Source organism: Pseudophryne corroboree, chromosome 7 (assembly GCF_028390025.1).
Source record: "Pseudophryne corroboree isolate aPseCor3 chromosome 7, aPseCor3.hap2, whole genome shotgun sequence".
In the NCBI taxonomy this organism is placed as follows: domain Eukaryota; kingdom Metazoa; phylum Chordata; class Amphibia; order Anura; family Myobatrachidae; genus Pseudophryne; species Pseudophryne corroboree.
The window spans coordinates 322027376-322051128 of record NC_086450.1 but is presented as its reverse complement, the minus strand read 5'-3'; the positions used below and the strand labels follow the sequence as shown (position 1 = coordinate 322051128).

Here is a 23753-nt window from a genome sequence, read left to right as displayed (position 1 = left end):
TTCCAAGAACTTTTCTGACATAACTAGAGCTCTCACCGTATTTGAAAAAATGTGCATCTCTCCTAGTTCTCCTACACATACTATCTCTCAAATTTACGCGCTTATCATGGAAGACTTGTTTTCGCAACCTCCTACCTTTATTGCTTCCTGGGAGAGGGAACTGTCAGGGCTACCTACACAGATCAATTGGGATTCCGTATTTAGTAACGCCCAGACGAGCTCTTTATGTTTATCAACACTAGAGACTCTCTATAAACTCATATATAGGTGGTATAGGACTCCTCTTGTTCTTAATAAAATGTTTCCCTCTCTCTCGAATCTTTGCTGGAGATGTAGAAACGCTCCTGGGAGCTTCGTGCACATATGGTGGGACTGCCCTCTTATAACTCCATTTTGGACAGAGGTAGTTAAATGTTCCGAACTGATAGTGGGGGATGTAGTCCCAAAGGACCCGGGTTTTTGGCTCCTCAATCACACCTCCGTGGGCGCGCATTCCTACAAATGCTCCCTATTGAGACATCTTAGCAATGCTGCAAAAGCGGTTATTCCAACTCTTTGGAGGTCCACCTCACCGCCCTCGGTTAAATTATGGTTTAAAAACATTGATTACTTTTTAGATATGGAAGACCTTATCTCCTTCTCATCAGGGAAAACCATTAACTTTACAGCCATCTGGTTTCCCTGGTATGATTTCAAGGAGTCTCCTGTGTATCGGTCTTATATAACTACTTAGTTCTTCTCTCATTACGTATAATGGGTCTATCTAGCATGTTTCAGATCTCTACTTGAAAAGGTCCCCCCCTTATCTCCCAAAGGATTCGTCCTTTCTGTGCAGATACTCTCACCTGCCCTACATTTCATAGCTTTCCCTTTCTCTTTCTTCCTCCTCTTCCCTCTCTTTCTCTCCTTTCCTATTTTCCTAAGCTGTTTTGTTAGAATGTTCCCCCTCAGGAAAAACGAAGGGTGGTGGCATCTGCTTCTACATCAACGACGGATGGTGCACCAATGTCACGATCATAGGCAAATCATGCAGCCCTCACCTGGAGATGCTGAGTATCAACTGCAACACCTTCTATTCCCCCCGGGAATTTGCCTCAATTGTCCTTGTGGGAGTGTACATCCCCCCCCTCGCCTGCGCGAACGAAGCCCTGCACCACCTGGCCATATGTATATCCGACATAGAACAAAAACACCCAGACTCTCTGCTTATAGTACTGGGTGACTTCAACAGAACTAACCTGAGCAAGGAGCTACCTAAGTACAAACAACAAGTCACGTGTCCCACTAGGGAAGGGCGCACCCTTGATCACTGCTACACTACCCTCAAGTCTGCCTTCCGGTCTATCCCGCGTGCTGCACTCGGCCTATCTGACCACTGCCTCGTCCACCTACTCCCTACCTATACACAGAAGCTGAGAGCAGTTAAGCCTGTCGTTAAGACTGTCAAGAAATGGACCAATGAGGCCAAGATGAAGCTCCAGGCCTGCTTTGACTGCACGGAATGGGGGGTCTTTGAAGCCTCGGCAACCGAACTGAATGACTTGACAGACACTGTCACATCCTACATCAGCTACTGTGAGGACATGTGTGTACCTACCAAGACTTACCGCATTTACAACAACAACAAGCCCTGGTTCAATGCCCAGCTCAGGCAACTTCGTTGAGCCAAAGAGGAGGCCTATAGCAGCGGTGACAGAGCACTATACAACCGTACTAGGAACTCTCTGACTAAAGGAATTAGGCTAGCAATAAAGCGGTTCTCGGACAAGCTGACAAACGATCTCTCCACCAATGACCCCGTATCTGTATGGAAAGGAATGCAATCCATAACCAACTATAGGAAAACATCAAAGTCCACCGCCATGCACCAAGACCTTGCAGATGAACTGAACCACTTTTATTGCAGGTTCGCAAAAGAAGTCCCCTGCAACCCAAACAATCACCTCTACGATGCCCCGAACACCGACGGCCAACCCCAGGCACTGCAAGTCACCCAAGAAGAGGTGGAGGCATTGTTCAAAAGGACCAAAACCAGGAAAGCTCCGGGTCCTGACGGAGTGTCACCATCTGCCCTAAGAGCATGTGCGGCTCAGCTCGCCCCCATATTCACCAAGATCTTCAATAAATCGCTGGAGCTACAGAAAGTCCCTTCCTGCCTCAAAAGGTCTACTATAGTCCCGGTCCCCAAGAAACCCACTATCACGAACCTGAACGACTACAGGCCGATAGCACTGACGTCTGTGGTCATGAAAACGTTCGAGCGTCTGGTTTTGAATCACCTGAAAACTGTGACTGGCCCCCAACTGGACCCCCTGCAGTTCGCCTATCGCTTGAATCGGTGTGTCGAGGATGCAGTCAACCTGGGCCTGCACTACATTCTACAGCACCTAGACATTCCCGGTACCTACGCGAGGGTCCTGTTTGTCGATTTCAGCTCGGCCTTCAATACAATCGTCCCCAACATCCTCCACCCCAAATTACTTCGCCTAGGGGTCCCAGAAGCTACCTGTTCCTGGATAATAGACTTCCTGACAGATAGGACACAGGTGGTGAAAGCGGGGGAATTCACCTCTCAAGCGCGGTCCATCAGTACAGGGGCCCCTCAGGGCTGTGTCCTCTCACCCCTGCTCTTCTCCCTGTACACAAATGACTGTACCTCAGAGGCGCAATCAGTAAGGATCATCAAATTCGCCGATGACACCACCGTCATCGGCCTCATCAAGGATGGGGACGAATCGGCCTATAGACGGGAAGTAGACCGGCTGGCCCAGTGGTGCATCCACAACAACCTTGACCTCAACCCCCTCAAAACTGTCGAGATGATAGTGGACTTCAGGAAGAAGTCATCTAGTGCACCTCCGCTAACGATTGCTGACAGTGTGGTATCGCTAGTGGACTCCTTCAAGTTTCTAGGGACCACAATCTCCAGGGACCTTAAATGGGGGTCCAACACTGACGCCACTGTTGGGAAAGCGCAGCAGAGGTTGTTCTTCCTCAGGCAACTAAGGAAGTTCAACATCCCACAGAAGCTCCTGCTCCTCTTCTACTCCGCGATTGTGGAGTCGGTACTGTGCTCCTCGATACTCGTATGGTACAGCTCCGCCAGCGCAAGGGACATATGCAGGCTCCAAAAGGTGGTCAGAACCGCAGAGAAGATCATCGGGGCCGACCTTCCCTCAGTCCAGGACCTGTACTTGTCCAGAGCTAAAAAGCGGGCGATGAAGATAGTAAAAGACCAGCTACACCCCGGCCACAGCATGTTTAACTTGCTTCCTTCAGGCAGGCGTTACAGGGCTGTCCCCGCCAGATCCACCAGAAGCCTCAAAAGTTTCTTTCCCCAAGCTGTCCGCCTGCTGAACTCCTGAACATTGACTGACTAGACGTACATGTAACTCACTTGTGTCCCTACGGTATACCTATCTGTGTAACTTTACTTGCCCCCCCCCCCCCCCCCCCCCCCACACACACACCCACACACACACACACCTGCTTACCTGTTACCTACTTGGCTGTTGTATAGCAAACCGAAGACAAATTCCTAGTATACGTAAGTATACCTGGCCAATAAAGCTGATTCTGATTCTGATTTTACATGTTTTGATGTTGGAAAATAAGCAGACAACTTTTTTCCATGCTTTGGGTGCTTTAAATGTTTTATATTGACATATATGATATGCGATGATCTTGTCCCCTTCTTTTGGAAATGTACTGTTGTGATGATTTGTCTGCTGCCTTAATAAAAACAGTTTAAATAAAAAAAAAAAGCGGGAAGGCAGCGTGCCATTGAAGGGGCGGGGCTTCACTATGAGCGGATCCAGCAGCTCACAGGCACCATTTTACCCTGCTGCAGCTACACAGGCGCTGACTACAGGGACGCGCAACTCCTCCGGAGAGCCTCCAGATTACCTCAGCGGTACCAGGGAGTCATAGCAGGGTGGAGCTATATACTAGTGTACTAAGGGGGGTCATTCCGAGTTGATCGCACATAACAACGCCGCCTATGGGGGAGTGGATTTCTGCATAGCAGGGCTGCGAACGCTTGTGCAGCCCTGCTATGCAAAAACAGTTTCCTGTAAAAGAAGACCATGGTAAGAGTTACTTACCCTGTGCAATCGATCCAGCGATGCAGGTCCCGGAATTGACATCAGACATCCGCCCTCCAAACGCCTGGACACGCCTGCATTGGACTCCCCACTCCTCGAAAGTGGTGAGTTGCCACCCGGTTCCGCCTTCCTCCTGTCAATCTTCGTTCGCGGCATCGCTGCCTGGCGACATATGTCGCCGGGCAACAACGCGCCTGCGCAATGCGGCCGCCGCGCTTGCGCAGTTCCGACCCGATCACACGGCTAAATCCCTAATATAGGTACTTAATCTACGACCCGGCTACGCTTGGCTTTAGCGATAAGGGCGCCGTGTGCTGGTTCTATTGTGCATTTAACCTTTTACTGTGTGTGTGGTGTCACTGCTGCAGTATGTCAGGCAAAGAGGGTGTATCATGTAAGGCACAGTGTTCCTCTTCTCCAGGGGGTTCAGTAGTGTGTACTCAGTGTACTATCCCATCTCAGGCTAGTGGGGTGCAGCCAGCGTGGCTGGACCCCATTAGGGGAATGATTTCCGCCATTTCTACTAAATTATCTCGTAATGAGAAAGAGACGCAATTCTTAAGACAGTCTATGGCTGAGTTCATGCAAAAAGACTCCGTACTCAGACCAGCATCTCAGTCCTCTACCATTTGTCCGCAAAAATGTACTTTGGCCCAAATAATATCCTAAATATCCCTGATAAGGTGACAGAGGAGTGTGAAGAATCTTTCTTTAATATAAAGAAAAAAATCTTCAGCCACTTTTCCTGTGTCAAAAGAACTAAATACCCAGTTTGAAGAACCGTGGGTTAATCCAGATAAGAAATTTCAAATTCCTAGGCGGTTATTATCATCTTTTCCTCCTGAGGATAGGAAAAAAATGGGAAAATCCACCGATAGTGGATACATCAGTCTCTAGGCGCTCTCATAAAATAGTATTACCTGTTCCTAGTGCAGCCTCCCTAAAGGATAAAGCTGATCGTAAGATTGAGACTACACTCAAATCTTTGTATACAGCTGCAGGGGTGGCTCAGAGACCCACTATAGCATGTGGGTGGATTACTCGAGCCATTGCTAAATGGTCTGGTCATTTAATTGAGGGGTTAGACACCTTACCTCAAAAGGAAATTGTTTTACTCCTGCAACACGTACAGGACTCTGCAAACTTTATGGTGGAGGCCATTAAAGAGAGAGGTTTGCTTAATGCATGCACTACAGCTATGGCAGTGTCGGCACGCAGGGGATTATGACTACGTCAGTGGACAACTGACACGGACTACAAGAAAGGTGTGGAAGGCCTGCATTTCACAGGTGAGGCCCTATTTGGTGACAAACTCGACAAGTGGATCTCATGAGCTACTGCGGATAAGTCCACTTACCTAACTTCTACAGCTCTGCTAGCTAGGAAGGCTTACTCAGGACCCAATTTACAGTCCTTTTGGACTGCCAAGCTTAGGGGCAAGGCCAGAGGTTCTTCTACCAGAGGTGCTAGAGGTAAACCACGCAAACCAGCGACTGCTGGTTCACAGGAACAGAGCTCAGGCTCTGCCTCCTCAAAACCTTCCACATGACAGTGGACCGCAATGCCTTGGAGACAGGCAGGTGGGAGCCCAGCTAAAATTCTTCATTCACATCTGGACAAGATCTTGCCAGGATCCCAGGGTCATAGACCTTATATCCCAGTGCTACAGACTGGAGTCCCAGGATCTCACACCTCACAGATTCTTCAACTCAGGCTTACCAGTTTCACAAGAGGCAAGCATAACCTTACAGGACGCCATTCAGAAACTGTTACAGACCCAGGTCATTGTTCCAGTTCCACCTCATCTACAACACAAGGGTTGCTATTCCAGCTTGTTTGCAGTACCGAAACCGGACGGTTCAGTAAGACCATTTCTGAACCTCAAGTCATTGACCCGTACTTACGAGTGTTCAAATTCACGATGGAGTCTCTGAGAGTGGTGATCTCAGGTATGGAAGAGGGGGAATTCCTAGTGTCTCTGGATATCAAGGATGCGTACCTTCACATTCCGATCTGGCCTCCTCATCAGGCTTATCTACGGTTTGCACTGCAGGACTGTCACTACCAGTTCCAGGCCCTGCCATTTGGTCTCTCCACGACACGGAGGGTGTTCACCAAAGTGATGGCAGACATGATGATACTACTCCGCAAACCATGAGTGAACGTAGTTCCTTACCCGGATGATCTTCTGATAAAGGCTGCGTCCAGGGAGCAGTTGTTGGAGAACATTGGTCTCACAACCAGATTACTCCTGGAGCATGGGTGGATTCTGAACCTACCAAATTCTCACCTAGAACCAACGCAGAAGCTTAATTTCCTGGGAATGATACTGAATACAGAATCTCAGAAAGTGTTCCTTCCGTTGGAAAAGGCAATGGTAATCCAGTCGATGGTTCGTGCCATCTTGAAGCCGACCCGGATCTCAGTACATCTATGCATCCGCCTTTTGGGGAAAATTATGGCTTCTTACAAAGCAATTCCGTACGGAAGGTTTCATGCGAGGCCCTTCCAGCTGGATCTGTTGGACAAATGGTCCGGATCGCATCTTCACATGCACCAGAGGATTTGTCTGTCGCCGAAAGCCAAGATCTCCCTCCTGTGGTGGCTACAAACTTCTCACCTAGTGGAGGGTCAAAGGTTCGGGATTCAGAATTTGATTCTTCTAACCACAGACACAAGCCTCAGAGGTTGCGGTGCAGTCACCCAGGGGGTGCAGTTTCAGGGAAGATGGTCAAGCCAGGAAGTCGTCCTTCCAATAAACATCCTGGAACTCAGCTATCTACAATGCCCTTCTGCAGGCCTCATTTCTTCTTCAGAATCAGGCCATTCAAGTCTAGTCGGACAATGTGACGGTGGTAACGTACATAAACAGACAATGCTGAACGAAAAGCAGAGCCGCAATGTCAGAGGTGTCAAGGATTCTCCTTTAGGCAGAAAAACACGCTGTGGTGTTGTCGGCGATCTTCAATTTAGGAGTAGACAACTGGGAAGCAGATTTCCTCAGCAGACACGACCTGCACCCGGGGGAATGGGGCCTCCACTCGGAGGTATTCCAGTGGTTGACACGTCGGTGGGGGTATTCACAAATCAACATGATGGCCTCTTGATTCAACAAGAAGCTCAAGCGGTATTGTTCCAGGTCGAGGGACCCACAGACTGTAGTGGTCGACGCCCTGATGACTCCATGGGTCTATCAGCTGGTGTACTTGTTTCCTCCCATTCCTCTGATCCCAAGAATTCTCAAAAGAATAAAAAGGAAAGAGTTCAAGCAATCCTCATTGCTCCGGACTGGTCACGAAGGGCCTGGTATGCGGATCTTCTCAAGATACTAATTGAAGATCCGTGGCCTCTGCCTCTTCGAGAGTATTTTCTGCAACAGGGCCCGTTTGTTTATCAAGTTTCACCATAGCTACATTTGACGGCATGGAAGTTGAACGGCTGATTCTAGCCAGGAGAGGGATTCCTGACATAGTTATCCCGACTACGATCCAGGCCAGGAAGGGAATAACGTCAAAGCATTACCATCGTAGTTGGAAAAAACATGTCTCTTGGTGTGAGAGCAGACATTGGGGCCAATTCAGACCTGATCACTGCGGTGCGTTTTCGCACAGCAGTGATCAGGTCTGAATTGCGCATGCGCCGGCGCCGCAGTGACACCCAGCTGCTGCGACCCGGGCAGCGACGAGTAGCTCCCTGCCAGCACGCAACTTTTCTACTTGTGCAGGAAGGGGGATGATTGTCGGGATTGACATGCGGGGCAGACTAGCCCTGTGCTTGGCGTCCCCCCGCATGTCTGAATACTGATCGTAGATGTGCTACATTTAGCACATCTACGATCAGGTCTGAATTAGGCCCATTATTCCACGGTGGAATTTCATCTGGGACGTTTCCTGCATTTTCTGCAGTCAGGAGTTGACGTGGGCCTACGCCTCGGCTCCATAAAAGTTCAGATTTCGGCCTTGTCTATTTTCTTTCAGAATCAATTGGCGTCACTCCCTGAGGTCCAAACGTTCTTGAAAGGTGTTCCTCACATCCAACCTCCCTTTGTGCCTCCCACGGCACCTTGGGATCTCAGTTTGGTTCTGACATTCCTCCAATCGGACTGGTTTGAACCGTTACAGGAGGTAGACGTAAAGTATCTTATGTGGAAGACCGTTGGCCTTGGCTTCGGCAAGGCGCTTGTTGTAGTTGGGGGCGTTGTCTCACAAGAGCCCCTACTTGATTTTCCATGAGGACAGAGCTAAACTCAGGACACGTCAGCAATTCCTTCCTAAGGTGGTGTTGGCATTTCAAATCAACCAGACAATTGTGGTCCCGGTTGTTACTGACACCTCTGCTACTTCAAAGTCCTTGGACGTTGTAAGGGCTTTGAAGGTATATGTAAAGCGAACTGCTCGTCACAAGAAATCTCACTCGCTGTTCGTTCTATATGATGCCAACAAGATTGGGTGTCCTTATTCAAAGCAGTTATTTGCTCACTGGATCAGGCTCAATATCCAGCATGCTTATTCCACGGCAGGCTTGCCGATTCCAAAATCTGTACAGGCCCACTCTACTAGGTCGGTGGATTCCTCTTGTGTGGCTTTCCGGGGTGTCTTCATATTACAGCTATGCCGAGCAGCTACTTGATCGAGTTCGAACACGTTTGCCAAGTTTTACAAGTTCGATACCTTGACCTCTGAGGACCTTCAGTTTGGTCAGTCAGTTCTGCATGAACCTCAGCACTCTCCCACCCGGTTGGGAGCTATGGTACTTCCCCATGATACTAAATGGATTTCCAGTATCCCCTAGGACGTAAAAGAAAATAGGATTTTAATTACCAACTGGTAAATCCTTTTCTCGTAGTCCGTAGGGGATAATGGGCGCCCGCCCGGTGTTTCGTTCTTCCTGCACAGTTACTTGTTTAACTACTGTTGTTTGGTTCAGCTGTTGCTGTTCTGGTTTTCAAGTTTGGTTAGCATGGTTTTCCTCATGTTCTGGTTGTGCTGGTTCGAAATCTCACCACTTTCCTTATCTATATGTCTCAAAGTATGTCCGTCTCCTTTGGCACGGTTTCCTAGACTGAGTCTGGTAGGAGGGGCATAGAGGGAGGAGCCAGCACACGTTATCAAACCCCATGGCTCCTAGTGGACCCGTCTATACCCCCATGGTACTAAATGGATTCCCAGTATCCCCTACGGACTACGAGAAAAGGATTTACCGGTAGGTAATTAAAATCCAATTTTTATCCACTTCCCCCCAAGGATAGATCCAAGTGGGAGAACCCTCCACTGGTAAACGCCCATGTTGTGCGTCTCATACTTTCTTCAGTGCTTCCCATTCCAGATACTTCGTCACTTGAGAACCCTACGGATCGGAAGTTGGACACTTTTTTTTTTAAAACTGCATATACACATGCTGGCGCTATTACCAGACCGGCCCTGTCATCTACCTGGGTGACAAAAGCGGTCGGTAGTTGGACAGAGCAGCTACAACAGGGCTTGTCATCCAACGTCAGTAGGAAACAATTATTGGTTCTTGTAGGACATATTCAGAAAGCGAATGTCTATCTTGGAGAAGCAGCCATGGCTACAGCAGTTCTTAACTCAAAAGTTTTGGCTTCAACAGTGACAGCCAGGCGCTCCTTGTGACTTCGCTCATGGAGAGCTGATGCCTCCTCCAAGAAAGCTCTAGAGGCTCTTCCGTATGCGGGAGATACCCTCTTTGGCCAAGAATTGGACAAAATTGTGATGTCACTGGTAACTTCTAAAACGGCCTTTCTTCCATCATCAGCGGCCCCTAGATCCAAGACGTCCTTTCGCTCCTTTCGCACACAAGGAAGAGCTAATGGTCAGGCCTCCTCTAGACGCTAGACCCCTGCAATGGGCTCCAAGCCTCGTACTAAGCAAACTTTGGCTATCAGATGCCCAGCCTCCAAACTAGTCCACAAGCCAGTAGTGTGACGGGATCCCAGGGTAGGGGACCGACTTCTGTCCTTTGCGCCTCGTTGGTTGAGATCATGACAGATGCCTGATTCAGAGACGTTGTGTCTCAAGGATATGCTCTGACGTTCTGGCACTGACCTCCAACAAGGTTCTTCACCACGAAGCCCCGTAGATACCAGAAAGGCAGAGGCTCTACAAAGGTCAATTGGCTCCCTACTCGCCTCCAACCTCGTTCTCCCAGTGCCACGGGATCAAAGAGGTCAAGGTTTCTACACTTCGCTCTTTCTGGTTCAGAAACCGGATGGTTCTTTCCGACCGATTCTCAACCTCAAAGAGTTGAACGTTTCCGGTGAGTCCCCAAGTTCTGCATGGAGTCTCTAAGGTCCATCATATTGGCTCTGGAACCGGGCGACTACATGGCATCTTTGGATATCCAGGATGCCTATCTAGATGTGCCGATTCGTTCAAGCCACCACCGGTTTCTCAGGTTTGGTGTGATGGGAGATTACTTCCAGTTTCGAGCCCTGCCTTTCGGCCTCTCCACGGCTCCAAGGGTGTTCACGTAAATAATGGCAGTGATTGCTGCGCACTTAAGACGCCGGGGGATTCGCATACTATTTTACTTGGGCAACCTTCTTCTTCTGAATCAGTTCCCGGAAGGGCTCTCCGTACAGCTGCAGTCGACAGTGGAGATCCTACAATCACACAGCTGGAAGATAAACTGGAGAAAATAATCTTTGACACCCTCACAAACAATCCTTTATTTAGGGGCGTTGTTGGATTCCAGGGTACAGCGTGTGTTTCTACCCGAGGACAAGGCCAGAATTCGACCGCTTCTTCACCACTGAGCAATATCCGTCCATGCCTGCATGCGGTTCTGGGCTCCATGGTGGCAGCGGCATTCGACATGGTGGAGAACACTCAGTTCCACTCTCGTCCACTGCAGTTGGAAGTTCTTCGCAAGTGGGACGGTCCTCGGCTCCATATACGTTCACAGACCATGGTACTCTCTCCGGAAGTTTGTCTGTCATTGACATGGTGGCTCATCAGTACCAATCTGTACAAGGGACGTCCCTTTTGGATCAGGACTGGACCTTGGTCACCATGGATGCCAGTCTCCGAGGATGGGGGACGGTCTTAGGAACTCTTACAGATGGGTCCATGTTTATCTTGACCTTAAATAGGATTAACTGAGACTGGGCAGCCGGACTTAATCCCCTGCTGTATTGTTCTCTGTATTGTATTGCAGCTGAGAACAATAGATGAAGGGTTTATGTTAATAAACCATGTTGTGCCTAGGCACAGCAAACTAGTCAAGATAACCCTGGACCCATCTGTACATTCCAAGGCCACTGGTCCTCAGGGAAAGTACACTTCCAATCAACATCTTGGAACTGAGTCCAATCCTCAAGGCGTTCCTATCAGCTCAGTCTCTCCTAGAAGACCGGCCGGTCAAGGTTCAGTCGGACACGTAACAGCCGTGGCTTACCTCAACCACGAAGGCAATCGCGCAATCATGGTGCCATGCTAGAAGTCACCAAGATTTTTCTCTGGGTGGAACAACACCTTCCGGCTCTGTCGGCGGTGTACATTCCCAGAGTACTCAACTGGGAAGCAGACCTTCTAAGTTGTCAGGATGTGCACTCGGGGGAATGGATGCTCCATCCAGCGGTGTTCCAGATGTTGGTCTCCAAGTGGGGGATGCCGGACATAGACCTCATGGCGTCTCATCACAAAAGACAGGTCAGCAGATTTGGCTCCTGCACATTGGATCCGGAAGCGTGTCTAGTGGATGTGTTGACGGCTCCTTGGACGTTCCCCCTTGTATACGTCTTTCATCCGTTCTCCTTCATAATCTGGGTTGTTCGGAAATTCAAGCAGGAAGGAGGCACAATGATCCTAGTGGTTCCAGATTGGCCGCATCACCTGTGGTATGCAGATCTCCTCAGCTTGTCCATAGACGCGCCTTGGCGTCTTCCCCTACCTCCGGATTTCCTGTCAGGGGCCCTGTCTTCATCCGGATCTCAACCGTCTTTCTTTGACGGGGTGGCTATTGAGACATCCGTTTTAAGAAAGAAGGATTTTTCCAGGAAGGTTATCAAGACTATGCTCGGGCCTCGGAAGTCTTCATCTGCCAAAGCCTACCATCCATCTGGAAGACTTATTTTACCTAGTGCTTTTCTCGTCAATTTAATCCTAGGTCTTTTCGACTAGCCAGGCTTTTGGTCTTCCTGCAGTCTGGTTTAGACCTTGGTTTTCCAATTGTTGTCCCTAAAAGTTAAGGTATCGGCCCTTTCTGTACTCATTCAGAAGCAGTTGGATGTCAGGACTTTTTTTACAGGTAGTCCTTCATGTACAGCCACCTTTTTTGGCTCCGGTAGCTCCCTGGGATCTCTCCCTGGTTCTCAGTGTGTTACAATCTGCTCCCTTTGAACTGTTGGACTCAGCTGACCTACGCTGGTTTACCTGGAAGACCTTGTTCCTCTTGGCAATATCTTCGGCTAGACGGGTCTCAGGTCTTAGTACCTTGTCCTGGCGTTCACCATACCTGGTGTTTCACCCGGATAGGGCGGTTCTTCGAATCCGCGCAGGTTTCCCTCCTGAGATGGTTTCCTGATTTCACCTGAATCAGGAAATAGTGGTACCTGCCTTGAGGGCCGCATCTCCACAGGAGGCTTCCTTGGATGTGGAGCGGGCTCTCCGTATTTATGTTAATAGAACTAGAGATGTCCATTGCTTGGATTCTCTCTTTATCTTGGACTCTCGCAAATGGGGTTGCCCGGTGTCTAAGCAGACCATAGCCAGGTGGCTTCGCTTGACGATTCACCACGCCTATTCGGCGTCACATCTTCCTACCCCTGTGGGGGTTAAAGCTCATTCCACCCGTGCTGTGGGGGTTTCGTGGGCAGCCTCTCGGGGGACCTCAGCGGAACAGCTTTGCAAGGCTGCCACGTGGTCTTCTGCCCAGACTTAAAGTTCTATGCGTTTGACACCTTTGCGCCCGATGCGCGGTCCAGGAGCGTCCCCGCACTTAAGGGGACAACTTTAGGACGTTGCAGCGTTATCTCCAGTGCCCCCTAGTGGACGTGGATTAAAATGGGATTTATGGTCTTTCCTTGATAAATCCTTTTCTTCGAGTCCATAGGGGGCACAGGACGCCCTCCCTGATGCACCTGTCTTGCGGGACTGGGTTTCCTGTGTCGGTGGTGTGTGGCCGTTCATGTGCTCAGTGTTTTTCTGTGAGATGTGTCCTTCGTTCCACTTCCTGCCCAATCCTACCTTGGGTTTGCTACTAAAACTGGTGGGTCCGGGGGCGGGGTACAGTGGACAGGGAGGCAAGGCCTGCTGGGTAATTAAAAGTAACCCCTTTGGTGCCTGCCTTGCTCCCAGCCATCCTATACCTAGCATTATCTCCTGTGCCCCCCATGGACCCGAAAAAAAGGATTTATCAAGGTCAGACCATAAATCCCATTATCTCCCTCCTCCTACAAAGCACTGTAACTGGACACATTCAAAAGCAGTAGTGGCAGTTAACCACTAAAGTGTACTTTCCCTACATGTTTGCAGTTTCCATGGCCTATATTTAAATCTTTATTTAATTTGTCATATTTTTATTCTATTGCATTGCAGGGCTTTATTCTGACCAGGTTTAAGTTTGCGTTTCAGGAAATCTGTGTGTTCATTTGAAAATTTCTGAAATGTAAATAAATGTGCAGAGCGTCTTCTCCTGACTCGAAGCATTTCCATGATGGAAAGTGGAGAACTGCACCGTTTCACAGCGCAATGCTGGATAATGTCATCAAACTCTTGAAGATCTTTTTTTTCCCATTATGGCATATTTTGCTAATGCAACAGCAGATGAAATATTTACTTGATCATTATTACCATGGAATGAAAGTTTAACTATAAATAAATGACCATTGGAGTATTCAAGCCGGTCTTTTCTGGGTTGCCTGTAAAATTTTAGGTAATATTGGCACGTAAAAGAGAGACGCTAATATCAAGAGTATGGCATCTAGAAATAGTAATGTTCAGTTGAAGATATATAGAATCTTCAAGTGAGTAAATTAACTGTAGTATAACTGAAGTTATATTTTAAAGTTACCTTACCCTGACAGAATTTAATATGCTTTACCTTGCATTACATTTGCTATGAGTGGGAGCTATTGTTCTATTATCTGTATTTTCAGACTAGCATGAGCCCACTGAATTTGTCTTTCCAGGCTTAAGGGATCTCCAGTGTATAAAAAAAATAAAGATAAATTCTCGTTAATTATATGGATACCACCGTAACTCACTAGTTCCCCCGCAAACTCTGTATGTCTGCAGTGAACTGAATGCACAGATTACTCCCCACAGTGAGAATTCAGTAGGTGACGGTGGTGCTCAGAACCTGGTGGCACCCTTATAATTAACTAGCTGCAAAAGGCAAAAAGTGGATAGTATACACCAGTGGTTCCCAAACCGTGTGCCGTGGCACCCTGGGGTGCCTCGGGACACTTGTAGGGGTGCCTTGGATTGGTGGTCCAGGACCAATTAAAATGATTTATGGTCAATGTAATAGAGAAAACCTCTGCTGGTGGCTGCAATCATAAAATATGTGGACAAACTGAAGCAAATCCTGTCTCTCACCACATAATTTAACTTATGGATGACACATGAACACAATTTACTTTATTTCATATTTCTTTCTAAATGTCTTAATAAGAAGCTTTTGTCCTTGAGGAGGTGTGAAAAAAATTCTGATACTCTAGGGCGCCGTGATTCCAAAAAGTTTGGGAACCGCTGGTATACACTATATAAATACATACATATTCCCTGCTTTGGAAAGCTTCATGAATCATGTAACTCTGTAAAGAGAGGCACATGCTTGTACATTGCTCATAATTGCTTTCTCATAAGCAATCTACAGGGTGGTATTCAGTTTGCCGGCTGTCGGTCGCCGGGAGCCCGACCGCCAGTATACCATACTACACCCAATCTACATACTTACTCAACACTGGTGCTCTAGAGGAAGATTCCAAGGAACTTTTTGAAACTTTATTTTTAGATTGAATGGTTTTTAAAGTATATTAGTGGTCCATGTTTACCATTCTCATCTTAATTTCCCTTATTGCCTGTTTTTGTCTAGCTTGCATTCATATGTGAAAACAATTCAAGGTGACCGTTATCATTTTCTTTGTACCCATTGCTCAAACTGTTTTTAATATGAAAAAAAAACCATTTCCTTTTTATACTGTATATTTTACTTTTTGTTTTCTTTAAAATATTAATACTGCTTCTGACATATCTAGCCCACCAGGGTCAGTGAGGCAGGGAAACTGAGCGATAGAACCTGGTAGACAAGACAGCCTTCAAATCCGTTCTCTGATTTCTCTTTGTGCGCACATCACATTTTTTGCATGGTGTGCTAGGTTTGAAACATTAGTGGCACCAATCGGAAGAAATCAGATCATATTGTAAAATATCTTCTTTTGGACATTAGTTTTGCAAGGCTTAGACTGTATAGTGTTAAGAATAATAAAATAATAATTACATAAATGATCTAAGTGCATTTACAGTCTAGAGGAGGAAATCGGGGACCACAAAGGAACCACAAGATTCCTACAAGTTAGTAGGCAGTTATTTATTGGCGGGTCCTGGGAACCGGTCCGTGCATTTATTGCATAAGAAAAGTCTCCAATAAATGATCAGGAGTTAGAACCCATTACAGCATGGTTATGAAATCTTAGTACTTTATTCTGTTATGTTTCTTTCTCTTCAAAGTCGATATAGGGATACATGTGTTTTTGTTTCAGACTAACAATACCATAGGAGGAACAAGCAGAATGAATGCCTTTACAGCTCTGGACGCACTCCCAGTTTACCACAGTTATTCATATTCCCAACTGGGGATGCCTTCACTGGATAGCTTTTCCCTTCGTCCATTGTCTGTGATAGGCTCCCAAAGAGGTAATTAAAGATAAAAGCAAACATAATAAACTGCTTCTTATTTATTTATTTTTCACAATATTTGTATTTAATCAGAACTAGAAACCACTGAGAAATGAGGATGTTTGAAGCTATAGCACTAAATAATACCTCACTGTTGTGGTGCCATGTTGTATAATATCCCCTTCCTCTCCTATTTTTTGTTTGGTAGCTGGGACTATTGTGTTTATTACCTGTATGTAATATATTTCTGTACCTTCCTTGGACAGATGTACACGGTCGAGTCGCATTATGATGATCACCCAGCTAATAGCCAGAGTAACCGCCGTGTGCAGCACGCACAGCAGCTAGACGTTCGCTGAACTGTCATTTTAGACACGTCTTGTAGCCCCCAGGTTCATTTTAACAGTGAGCTGCTCCACTGTAGCATGTCGGTAGGCCCTCACGCACCTTCGTAGCCGACGCTCACCTCTCACATGAACGGTATGTTGGTTGTTCGCAGTGGTATCATTTGTCCAGTCACCATACACCTTCACCACATCAGCATGTGAACAGTTCAGAAACTGCGCTGTTTCAGAAATACTGCCACTCTTGGCCCGAAAGCCGATTATCACCCCTTTTTGCAACTCTGATAAATCGCCCCTTTTACCCATGACAGTAGTAAGTTACTGTATATGTGTGTAGACAGCCTATCACACACGTTATACCCACCAAGCCAGTGCACGACAGGCGACGTACTTCATGGGCTATGCACTGTCGATGTCAAATATAGGAGGGGGTCATAGTAGTGTGATTTGACCGTGGATATCTATGGAGCAGGTGAATGAAGAGCTGTGTGGCTTATTATGTCAGCCACAGTTTGTTTATTTTTTTAATGATTGTTAGTTTAATGTGTTTTGCATATAGCATAGCTTTCATATATTTGGGTACAGCTTACTAGTCAATACACTGATAGTCAGTAAATACTCAGATCAGTGCCTACTGTTTATATACTGTAGTCACTTGACTGTACTTGTAGCCTAAAGTGTTCAGCACTTGGACGACTTATTCTTTTATTTCTGCTGCGGGGTACACTGGGCTCCACAAGGATTGGACAATGGGGTGTAAAGTAGGATCTTGATCCGAGGCACCAACAGACTCAAAGCTTTGACTGTTCCCAGAATGCACAGCGCCGCCTCCTCTATAACCCCGCCTCCCTGCACAGGAGCTCAGTTTTGTAAGTTGGTGCTACAGTAAGCAGTCACTTAACAGGGTGGCTGCTCCAGGCAGCCCTAAAAAGAGCTTTTTTGTGAGAAAAAGTGAAGACTTCAAGGGCAGCAGCGGTGGTAAATGTCAGGAGACATTCACTGCTGCTGCTCCAGCTCTCCCCAGCGGCGCTGTACACTCCCGAGCCCTGGTTGCCGGGTACCTACAGCGGAGGCTCCGGTTTTCTTCACGTTAGACACACACGGCTGGGGCTCTCCAGGATCGCGTGGCCGCGCTTCGGGAGGTGGTAAGTGGGTCCTGCTTGCGGGACCCGGTCTTTATCGCGATCCGGCGCGGTCAGTGGGAGGCGGGCCGCGCGCGCTGGCGGTGGACACTGTGGCAGTACAGGCGATCCCACTAGATCACCAGGGCATGGGCGCAGGTCAGGTTTTCTCTCTAAACCAATTTTTATATCGCCCACAGTACCTGGTGGTTTTGCCAGCAGGGGGATAAGGCTTAGACCTGAAGCCCCTCCCCCAGCCCCAGGGCGCCATTTCTAGCAAGTGTTCCCACCCTGGAGCTGCATCTCTGTCTTTTACTCACTCCCTGTCAGTGTCTGCGGAGCCATTATCCCTCAGTTCACTGTTCCTGGGACTGCTTGGGCAAATCCTCCTATGTAAAGCCGCCTGGTTGTCAGCGCTGTGCCTTTACATGACACTTAAGTATTCTACCTGCCTTTTTAGACAGTGATAGTTAAGAAAGAGTGCATTTAGTCAGGGTTTTCTAGTACAATTACCCTGTGATATACATCCAGTTCTTACTGTGTACTGTTATATCTCTTGTTATATAGCTGTGTAAGCTGGTCCAGTGCAGTATTATTGTCAGTAATAACCTCTGCATTGTACAAACTGTGACTTTCTGTGTGTGCATTTGATAGCTGAGTGGTGTCCATTTCGTGTCTTTCACTCAACTTGCTATCCCTATATTCTATTACCTGAGGGGGCTTGGTGCGTCTGGTTTTATCTAATATAGGATTTTCACAAAGATATACTGTATTACGTATTTTTCTCTGTGATTTAGTCACCATATCTCTCCTTTATCTCTGCTAGTGCTGACTACACTGCGCAGGGGTTTGGGTTTAGAGGTATAGTGCTGCTGATAATTGTACTGTGTTACCTCATACTGCAAGTTATATCATCTCTGCTTCTGAGGGTAACAGTTCTGGGGCTGAACACACTGCTGGTGTTGCTGAAACCACAGACCCATATGAGGAGAATATAGCAGCTGTGGGCTCCGGTTCTGGGGGCTCCTTGCCCCCCAGTGGGACTGTGGCAACGGAGGCACATACTGACCCACCGTGGGCCGCTTTTTCCACGCTTCTGCATACGCTAGTTCATAAACTAACACCCCGTATGGGACCCCCAATGCCAGTACAACCGTATGTGGTCCCTGCAGCTAACCCGCCGTGGCCGGACGATTTATCTGCTCAATTAAAGAAGTTGAACCAGTCCCTGACTACTAAAAAGTCTGACCATCGCTCGCCTAAGTCCAAGGTGTCCTCTAAGCGAGCGCTTGTCTCCTCACAATCCACTGCTGTCACTGACACCTTGTCTGATGAAGACGGCACATACACTGACTCCACAGGTTCTGACTCAGATACGGCTGATGGGGAGGGTAGTTCACATGTGGATGTTCCTGATCTTTTGGAGGCTATTAAGTTAATTCTACAGATTACGGATGATCCCGAGCCATCTGTCCCGCCTAAGAAACCAGATAGGTTCAAGCGTCAGAAGGTGGTTAAACAAGTTTTACCTCACTCTGACCACCTAGTGGATATACATCAGGAACCCTGGGAAAACTCGGGTACGAAGTTTGTGCCTCAAAAGAAGATGTTGGCTCGCTATCCCCTCGTGCCAGAGCTGTCTAAGAATTGGGAAACGCCTCCTCCAGTGGACTCACATGTGGCTAGGATGATGGTTTCCTCAGCTCTGCCTGTCACTATTGTCACGTCTCTAAAAGACCCTACGGATAAGCGGGTGGAGGGTTGTTTGAAAGCGATTTACACCCTCACGGGTGCTGCGCAAAGGCCCACTATTGCAGCTACATGGGCTGCCGAGGTTATTGAAGCATGGGCCTTGGAGTTAGAAGCTGAAATCTCCTCTGACCATGCTAGACAATGCTTGTCATATATTGTCACAGCTTCTCGATATATTAAAGAGGCGGCTTCGGATGCCGGTATCCTAGCAGCCAAGGCCTCTACTAAGTCAGTCCTGGCTCGCCGGATATTGTGGCTGAGATCCTGGTCTGTGGATCTGGACTCTAGAAAAACCCTGGAGGTACTCCCTTTCAAGGGAGATATTCTGTTTGGGGAGGACTTAAATAAGATAGTGGCTGACTTGGCTACTGCCAAAACTGCCTGTCTGCCAAATACCGCTCCTTCTGTGTCGAAGGCTAAAGGTACGTCCTTTCACCCCTTTCGCCCTTCAGGTAAAGCAAAAGGTCAGGCGTACCACAAGCAGGCCCGCACTTCCAAACCTGGTAAGCCGAAGCCCAAAAGAGCCTGGGCTGCCAGTCAGCCAGCTTCCAAGACCGATAAGCCTGCCGCATGACGCGGCGGGCCTCCCCCTGGGGGATCGGGCCTCCCCCTGGGGGATCCCAGGGTGGGGGGCCGGCTTCTAGGGTATACCCAGGAATGGTTGAAGACCACTTCAGATGCCTGGGTACGGGAAGTCGTCACTCGAGGTTACGCCATAGCCTTCAAAAATCAACCCCCTCATCGATTTTGCCAGACAGACGTCCCATCGGACCAGACAAAGGCAAACACTCTGCATTCGGTGGTACAGACCCTCCTGGATACAGGAGTTGTAGTACAGGTGCCTCTTGCTCAGAGGGGCCGGGGGTACTATTGTCCGCTATTTCTAGTCCCAAATCCGAATGGGTCCTCCCAGACCACTCTCAACCTCAAGGCATTGAACAGGTTTGTGAAGGTTTCCAAGTTCCGTATGGAAACCCTTCGCTCTATAGTTCTGACCTTGGAACCTGGGGACTACATGGTCTCCATGGACATACAGGATGCTTACCTGCATATTCCTATAGCAGCGTCTCATCAGCAATACCTGAGGTTTGCTATTGGCAACCTCCATTACCAGTTTTGGGCGTTACCTTTTGGTTTAACAACGGCTCCGCGAGTCTTCACCAAAGTAATGGCGGTGATGACGGTGGTACTCTGCCGTCAAGGGGTCAGGATACTGCCGTACCTGGACGACTTGTTAATCCTGGCAAATTCCCCAGAACTTCTCCTACGTCATCTGGATATGACGGTCCGGTTTCTACAAGCCCATGGGTGGCTCATCAACTGGTAGAAATCCTCCCTGGTCCCTGCCCAGAGCATGGTGCACCTGGGTGCGCTATTGGACACTCACAACCAGCGGTTGTTCTTGTCTCAGGAGAAAGTCCTGAAGCTTCAGGACAGGATTTGTTGCTTCCTTTCTCGTCCACAAGTGTCGATACATTCGGCAATGCAGGTGCTGGGCCTCATGGTCTCAGCATTCGACATGGTGGAGTATGCTCAATTCCATTCTCGCCCCCTCCAGAGGCTGATTCTAGCCAAGTGGGACGGCATACCTCACCGGATCAGGTCTCAAATGATCTCATTGACTCCGGAGGTCCGTCTGTCGCTACTTTGGTGGCTCCGGGACCAACAATTGTGCAGGGGCCATCCCTTCTGGGTATCCAACTGGGTTGACGACAGATGCCAGTCTAAGAGGTTGGGGCGCGGTGCTGGAGCAACACTTCCTTCAGGGTCGGTGGACCAAGGAGGAATCTCTCCTCTCGATCAACATTCTGGAATTGCGGGCGGTCTTCAATGCGTTGAACCTGGCCCAGCATTTAATTCAGAACCGTCCTGTTCAAGTACAGTCGGACAACGCCACCACAGTGGCTTACATAAATCATCAAGGCGGCACTCGAAGCCGTTTGGCAATGAAGGAAGTCTCACGGATTCTACTTTGGGCAGAACGCCATCTACCTGCAGTATCGGCAATATTCATTCAGGGAGTACTGAATTGGGAAGCGTACTTTCTCAGTCGTTAGGACGTGCATGCCGGCGAGTGGGGCCTCCATCCAGAAGTGTTTCAACTCCTAGTGGAAAAGTGGGGTCTTCCAGATGTAGATCTGATGGCGTCTCGACACAATCACAAGGTTCCGGTCTGCGGAGCAAGGACAAGGGATCCTCAAGCAGCATTCGTGGATGCGCTGGCGGTGCCGTAAAGGTTTCGGCTGCCGTACGTGTTCCCTCCGGTGTCACTCCTGCCCAGGGTAATTCGGAAGTTCAAGCAAGAAAAAGGAAATCTGCTTCTCATAGCTCCGGCGTGGCCCAGACGGCACTGGTTCTCAGACCTGCAAGGCCTATCGTCAGAGCGTCCACTTCTACTTCCACAACGGCTAGACCTCCTCGTTCAGGGCCCCTGTGTCTACCAGGACCTAGCCCGGCTGTCTTTGACGGCGTGGCTCTTGAAGCTTCCGTCTTGAGGGCTAAGGGTTTTTCTGAAGAGGTCATTAAAACTCTGCTCGGATTTACCATAGGGTCTGGCATTCCTACTTTGTTTGGTGCACATCTAATAATTATGACGCTATCAAGTTTAGTACAGCCAAACTTTTGGCTTTTCTGCAGCAGGGCCTAGATTTATGCCTGCGTTTGGCCTCCCTCAAGGTTCATATTTCTGCCTTGTCGGTGTGGTTTCAGAGAAAAATTGCGACTTTAACTGATGTTCATACTTTCACTCAGAGTGTGTTGCGTATCCAACCTACCTATGTCCCGCCTGTGGCTCCTTGGGACTTGTCAGTGGTTTTGGAGGCGTTGCAGGAGCCTCCGTTTGAACCCCTGGGTGCAGCTTGACCTTAAGTGGCTTTCCCTTAAGGTGGTGTTCTTGCTGGCTGTTGCCTCTGCTAGAAGAGTGTCGGATCTGGGGCCTTGTCTTGTAGTTCCCCATATCTGATTTTTCACCGTGACCAGGCGGTTCTTAGGACTCGTCCCGGATGTTTGCCTAAGGTGGTTTCTTCCACCTTAATCAGGAGATTGTGGTTCCGGCCTTTGTCTCTCCTGATTTGTCTCCCAAAGAGCGGTCTTTGGATGTGGTACGGGCTCTCCGTATCTATGTGAAGAGAACTGCTTCTATTCGAAAATCTGATTTCTCTCTTTGTTTTGTTTGGATTTCACAAACGTGGCTGGCCTGCTCACAAGCAGACCCTGGCCTGATGGATTAGAATGGTGATTGCACATGCTTATGTGAGGGCTGGTCTGTCAGCTCCTGCTCACATCACGGCCCATTCTACTCGGTCTGTTGGACCTTCTTGGGCGGCCCAACGTGGTGTGACCCTTGATCAATTGTGCAAGGCGGCTACGTGGTCCTAAGGGAACACGTTCATAAGGTTCTATGCCTTCGATACTGCCGCTTCCCAGGATGCTTCCTTTGGACGCCGGGTTCTTGTGCCCGCTACAGTGCGTCCCCTCCCATAAGGAACTGCTTTAGGACATCCCCATTGTCCAATCCTTGTGGAACCCAGTGTACCCCGCAGCAGAAAACAAGATTTATGGTAAGAACTTATCTTTGTTAAATCTCTTTCTGCGAGGTACACTGGGCTCCACAAGGCGCCCACCCTGACGCACTTAGCTTCTTTGGGTTGGTATGGCATTAGCCGCTGACACTTCTCCTGTCGTGAGAGTGTGGTGTATGTGGCTACTAACCGTTGTTGTCTCTTTTCCTGCTACTGCATTGGGCTGGTTAACTAAAAACTGAGCTCCTGTGCAGGGAGGCGGGGTTATAGAGGAGGCGGCGCTGTGCATTCTGGGAACAGTCAAAGCTTTGAGCCTGTTGGTGCCTCGGATCAAGATCCTACTCTACACCCCATTGTCCAATCCTTGTGGAGCCCAGTGTACCTCGCAGAAAGAGATTTAACAAAGTTAAGCTCTTACCATAAATCTCGTTTTTTGTTCATTGCACTACCTGTTTTCTCTACAGCTTTTTATGTATCATTCCTTAATTAGTACAGTTATGGCTTCCCTGCCAAAACCTCCCAAAAGGAGAAGGTTGCTACTGTATTTTTTATTATTATTATTATTATCCTTTTATATGGTGCTACAAGGGATCCGCAGCACCTATTTACAGAGTACATAAACAAAATAATCAAAACAGGAAAATAGTGAGTTACAGTTGAAGACAATATAGGACAAGTAGAGGATAAATAAACATAGCTACAGCAGCAGACGACACTGACACAAGTATCACAGTGGCAAAAAACAGCAGGTGCTGTCGAAGATGGTTTAAGTTAGAGAAGGATAAGCACATGATGTTTGAGGGCCCTGCTCGTGAGAGCTTACATTCTAAGGTGGAGGGGTAAGCAGTGAGCGAGAAACAGAGGGTTAGGATGAAATTAGGCTGGGTTTGAAGAAGTGCGTCTTCAGAGCCCTTTTGAAGTTTTGTAGAGATGTGGAGAGTCTGAGGGGGAGAGGTAGAGAATTCCAGAGAAAGGGAGCAGCACGTTAGAAATCTTGAAAGTAGGAGTGGGAAGACATAATTAGTTAGCAGGAGAGGCGGCATGCATTAGCGCA

General features: G+C 48.2%; 1 protein-coding gene across 2 annotated transcripts in view; it reads left to right on the top strand.

Annotated features, from left to right (window-relative positions):
- Positions 1-23753, top strand: part of ZC3H7A (zinc finger CCCH-type containing 7A) — a 201015-nt gene that overhangs the window by 90376 nt on the left and 86886 nt on the right. For both annotated transcript variants that reach the window (XM_063934308.1, XM_063934307.1), the window contains exon 10: positions 15826-15979. In XM_063934308.1, coding sequence (XP_063790378.1) covers positions 15826-15979 — 154 coding nt within the window. The remainder of the gene's footprint in view (positions 1-15825; positions 15980-23753) is intronic.